This window comes from Mus caroli, chromosome 9, assembly GCF_900094665.2.
Source record: "Mus caroli chromosome 9, CAROLI_EIJ_v1.1, whole genome shotgun sequence".
Classification (NCBI taxonomy): Eukaryota; Metazoa; Chordata; class Mammalia; order Rodentia; family Muridae; genus Mus; species Mus caroli.
The window spans coordinates 14,733,813-14,739,404 of NC_034578.1; the positions used below are offsets into that span (position 1 = coordinate 14,733,813).

Sequence of the window (5,592 nt, forward strand, 5' to 3'; positions counted from 1 at the left end):
TGTTAAATTGCTGCATATCACAGGCTGGCTGCCTAATGAGCTTGTGGAGATACTTTTGTTTGTAGCTTCCATATTGCTGCAGATATACTGGGATTACAGATGGGTGTTGCCATTTCAGTTCTGAGGAATCCAAATACTGGTCCTTAAGTTTGGGCAGCAAGTGCTTTATTTACCAAGTCCCACTTCCCCTGTCCTTATTTCTGTTTTAAGGATCTCTCTCTCTCTCTCTCTCTCTCTCTCTCTCTCTCTCTCTCTCTCTCTCTCTGTTTTACTATGATATAAAGAATGTTGATAATGTAGTGATATGTTTTATTATTCGTGTCTATCTCTGTCTCTTTATGTCATGCTGTGTTGGAGATGCAGCCCAAGGCATGGTGCATAGTAATCAAGCATGCAACTTATTGAACTACATCTTCAGACCCCTCTAAATGATCAAGATGCTATGTTGAGAAATTGACAAATATACCTTCTGAATATCTATGCTTATACATTATAGACAAAGTCTGCTCCCATCTTTGGTAAGAGAAGAGTCTTCCTAAAATAATGGCAGTGAATGAAGATATTCATGGGGTTATTACTGTAAGCAGTCCAAGATGGAAAAATTAGGAAAGTTTATATGCTTGGCATTAAACAAGACATTTATGTAAGCTCAGGGAACATTGCAGAAGAGAGGTGGTGGCAAGTATGTAAGATTTGGAGGATAAGGAGTGCATCTATGAACAATCATTTTATGGACTAGATATAACAATTACTATTATTAACTCATACTGATTGTAGTTATATTCACTGAATGTACACATCAGAATAACCTTATTAATAATAAATCAGTGGAGAGGGACTTAGTATGTGCAACCTTTTGTCTTAGAATCACTGGCTATTGATAGTCTCTGAGAGAGAGGGAACACTCGTTTTCATTTGTGTACCTGCTGTTCAACCCATCAGGCATCAACAGATAGCTTTGATCCAGTAGACATATAGATGGCCTTGGGTTACAGAAAAATGTCTTACATGAATGTGTGAGACAGATCTGTGTAGAGGATCAGGGCTTTCTCAGGAGTGGTAGGAAGGTGGGAGATAAGAATTGTTGGTATAAGTGTGAACCTTAGATGCTTAGTTGACTCGCGCATATTTGCTCTCGTCTTTAGAAAAGAAAGAAAGAGGTCTCATTCCAATGAAACATTTCTAGAAAGGTGTAATATAAACTTTCATTCCAGAAAGTGTGTCATAAGCAAATAACTCACCTGTCAGATTTTAAATGGTATTGAACACAAAAGAAAGCTGTTGTGTTTTGTTTTGTTTTCATGAAACTGTGATTTTTCAACTTATGAATGCTATAATGTCCCAGTGCAGGAAGCTAACGCTGTGTGAATATCAACTTGTATAAAACAAACCAACTGACCTATACACAAACATTTTTCATAGGCACTGTATAAAGAGAAATGTATGTTTATTGACTCAAATCAGTTTTTCAGAGAGGAAACTTTACTGAGATGAAGAAGCGGGTAAATTGGTTTGTTATTTAAAAAAAAACTTGCATGTTTAAAAAAATGTTGATTGCTTCAAATTTCTGCTATTAACTTCAAGCTATGGGAGTTTGGCGGTAGTCAATTGAGGATTTTTTTCCAATTCTTTTCTTTTTGTTGTTAAAGCTGTACTTCAGTGAACAGAAAAATTGCCAAGCAAACTAATGGCCGTAAAAGTGTAAATTGCATGTGTGGGCATAATTACCAAACCTCATTGCCATGAGGTATGTACAAAGTTTTAATACATTTTGTAAATAAAATTGTAAAGAAAAAAAAAAAGAATTGTTGGTATATCATGTGGAAATATATGAGACTATCTAAAACAAATATAATTAATAAAAACATTGAATTGAGTTATGTACTTATACTAAGTTTATGTAAATACAATATAATATCTCTACAATGCGAAAATCATCAGATGATACATTTCTCATAAGATATTATTGTTAAGCAACCCATGATTGCATTTTCTTTTTTTTTATGATTGCATTTTCTATTTGTTAAAAGGATATTGATGTAGGGAAAATCCAATCTATAATGATAGCCTTATTTTTCTGTGAGGACAATGTGAGACATAGTTAGAATTATTTACCAGGTGCCATATTTGGAGAATCTTCTAATTACCTTTTCTCTTACTGTGAGAAAACACTTTGACAAAACACATTTACTGGAGGAAAGAATCTAATTTGATTTAAAGGTTATTGTCAATCTTGAAAGGACACCAGGGAAGAAGTTCAGTACAAACTTGAAGCAACAATAGAGGACCCTGTTGGCTTGCTGGAAGCCTGCATTTTTATAGTGTTTACCTGGCTTCTTTACACAGCCCAGGATCACAGGCCTATGGATGGTACTAAGCAACATGGGCTGGGCTTTCTTACATCAATTAGTAATTAAGTTAATTCTCCATAACAAGCCCCCAGACCAATTAGAACCAGACAATTTTCCAGTTGAGATTCCTCATCTTCCCAGGTGATCCCAGGCTCTGCCAACCTGACCAAAAACAAACAAACAAACAAACCCACAACTGGAATGGGACGATGGTTAAAAGGCCATATAGAAATTGCCACTTGGATTTCTGTAACTCAGAATTTGAATTAGTTATTCTTTCATTGCAGTAAGTCCCAACTTAATTGAAGAACTCGGGTCTTTAGATTCTGCTGCCTTGAAGTTCCACAACATTCTGATTGATGATCAGGAGGATGTGCTGATCTTTCGGTTAATGATCTTCTTTAGGGCTCCCTTCAGGTCTCTGTTCCTCAGGCTATAGATAAAGGGGTTCAGCATGGGGGTGACTGCTGTGTACATTACTGCAGAAGCCTTCTCCTTCACAGCTGTACGGACAGAGGAAGGACACAGATAGACTCCAATGGTGGTACCATAGAAAAGGGCTACTACAGAGAGGTGGGAGCTACAGGTAGAAAAGGCTTTCTTTCTACCACCTGCAGAGGGGACCTTCATGATTGCCACGATGATGCGAGCATAGGAGGCCAGGATGCAGACAAAAGGTGTGGCTATCACCATTCCTGCCACAATGAGCACAAAGATCTTGTTTACTGTTGTGTCTGTGCAGGAAAGTCGGAGAAGTGGGGTGAGGTCACAGAAGTAGTGGGGGAGCTCATTTTTGCCACAGAATACCAGACGGGCCATGAGGAGGATGTGAGTGAGGGAGATGAAGCAGGAATACACCCATGGGACACCAACCAGCAGCCCACAGAGCCGTGGACTCATGATAGTAGAATAATGTAATGGGTGACAAATAGCCACAAACCGGTCATAAGCCATCACAGCTATTAAGACACTGTCCATGATGCCAAAAAAATGAAAAAAGTACATCTGGGTCAGACAACAAGGATAAGAGATAGATTTGTTCCTAGTTTGAATATTCACCAGCATCTTGGGGACAGTGTTGGTAGCCAGACAGAAATCAACCAGGGAGAGATTGGCCAGGAAGAAATACATAGGAGTATGGAGGTGAGAGTCAAAGCTGATGGCAAGGATGATCAACAAGTTCCCCACAACTGTGATCATGTACATGCAGAGGAACAGAGAATAGAGGACAGGGTCATGATCTGGCTTTTCTGAAAGTCCCAAGAGGATGAATTCAGATGCACTGGTGTGGTTTTGTGGTTCCATGTGTTTAACTCTTTTGAAAGAATTAAAAGTAGAAGTTAAGGAACAGTATAAAGATAGGTTTGGAGGGTAAAACAAATTAACTATCCAGTTCTTGTCTGAGCCAATTACAGTACCTTGAACTTTTGTTTAGTGTTTATATTTTCTTATGCTTCAGATATTAAATATAGAATCTTCTGAATATTCCCATTTCACACAAATATTGAGAAAATGAATAATTCATGGATTTATTTTCTTTTATACTTAACTTTGTTTTTTGAACTTAAAATATAATAACAGTATTTTACACTTTCTATTTCCTTTCTTAAAGCCCACTCATTTATTCTCCTTCCCATCCCCACTCTCTCTTAGATTCATGGTATATGGCTTCTTTTTTTCCTGATTGTTGTTACACATATTTTAAAAATATATTCCTAAACATATAAGTAAACTTTGCTCAGACCATATAATGTTACTTGTCTGTATATCATTTTATAGGTGGGAACATTATGGAAGAAAGATTGGAAAGAATTATGTATGTGTGTGTGTGTGTATATGTGTGTGTGTGTGTGTGTGTGTATGTGAGTATGTGGTTGGTGTGAAAGGTATATGCATGCATGTGGTAAGTACATGATTGTGGAGTCAATGGAAGACACTGAATGTTTTCCTCTATTGCTCCCTTCTCCATCCTTTGTTTGTTTGTTTGTTTGTTGAGACAGCATTCCTTACTAACCCTAGATGTTCCCATTTTGTCTAAGTTGGCCTGGCACTGTGGTCCCAGGATCCTCCTTGTCTTTACCCTCAAACTGGTGTTACAGGCATGTCCAGTCATACCCAGCTTTGATGTGAGAACTGGGGATGTGAATTCCTGTACTCTTGCTTTCACAGCAAGTGTTCTTCCCACTGAGCCATATATTTTCAGACTCCAGTCAAAGGTTTTGAAGGAAGAACTAAGAGGTGAACTAATGAAATCCAGAAGAAAATGATATCCAAGAATTAATGATCATCCAAGAAGTTTCTTTGTAGGTACACATATTATAAAAAAACATTGCATTGCAAATACTTAGCAATACAAGTAGAATGCGTATTATGAAGGTGAACTAAATTATAAAGCAGCCAAAAAATAGAAGGAAAAAATGCTCAAAACTATTAGCTCTCAGGGAAAAGTTAGACAAAACTACAGTGAAATACTATCCTACCCTGGTTATGTAGTTAAAGTATAAAATATGATTGAATAAAAATGTTAGTGAGTTTCCTTTCTGCATAAAGGTACTTGCTACCATGTCTGATGACCTGAGTTTGATCCTTAAGACCCAAAAAGACAGAACTGATTTCTCCAAGTAGTCCTCTAACTTCCACACATGTGCAGTTATATGCATGTTCTCTCTAAATAAATAAGTAAATGTGAAACACATAAAAATTACTTATAAAAGATTTAAAAATGAAGAAAATGAAAAGATTGGCTAGTATTAGACAGACAAGAAAATATAAAGACAAACAAGTAGAAAAGCAAGGAGAAATGGTAGACATAATTTCAGCACTTTGGAGGTAAAGATAAGGGGATCATGAATTTAACATGCACTTTGCATATATATGTATATATAAGTATGTGTATATATGTATATAAGTATATATGGTTTTTTTTCTTGCTAAAAATATCCAGCTACATCACTTTGAAAAACACCTAGAGAAAAGAAAGTGAGAGCACAGAGGGGTCATCTTTATGGCCATGTTTATTATAGCATTAACCACAATAGCTGAGGTACAAAATCAGCCCAGGTGTCTGTTAGTAGGTGAATGTAAAGAAAAATATAGGGAAATGTTTGGCCATAAAAAGAGTCATATATTTTAATCTGCAGCAAAATTGATGGCTTTGGAAAATATTCTAAGTAGATTAAACTAGATAGATATAGAAAGACTAGTATCCTGTATTTGCTCTCATACGTCAAAACTAAAATTA

At 36.5% G+C, this 5,592-nt stretch overlaps 1 protein-coding gene across 1 annotated transcript; it reads right to left on the reverse strand.

Moving 5' to 3' along the window:
* Window positions 1-2,684: 2,684 nt before the first annotated feature.
* Window positions 2,685-3,726, reverse strand: LOC110302325 (olfactory receptor 24). The gene has a single exon (XM_021173180.1). The coding sequence runs from the start codon at window positions 3,654-3,656 to the stop codon at window positions 2,715-2,717; it is 942 nt and encodes a 313-aa protein (XP_021028839.1). The 5' UTR covers window positions 3,657-3,726; the 3' UTR covers window positions 2,685-2,714.
* Window positions 3,727-5,592: the final 1,866 nt, after the last annotated feature.

Coding starts and splice junctions, on each gene's coding strand:
- LOC110302325 (XM_021173180.1), bottom strand. CDS start 3,656: ATGGAACCACAAAACCACACCAGTGCATCTGAATTCATCCTCTTGGGA.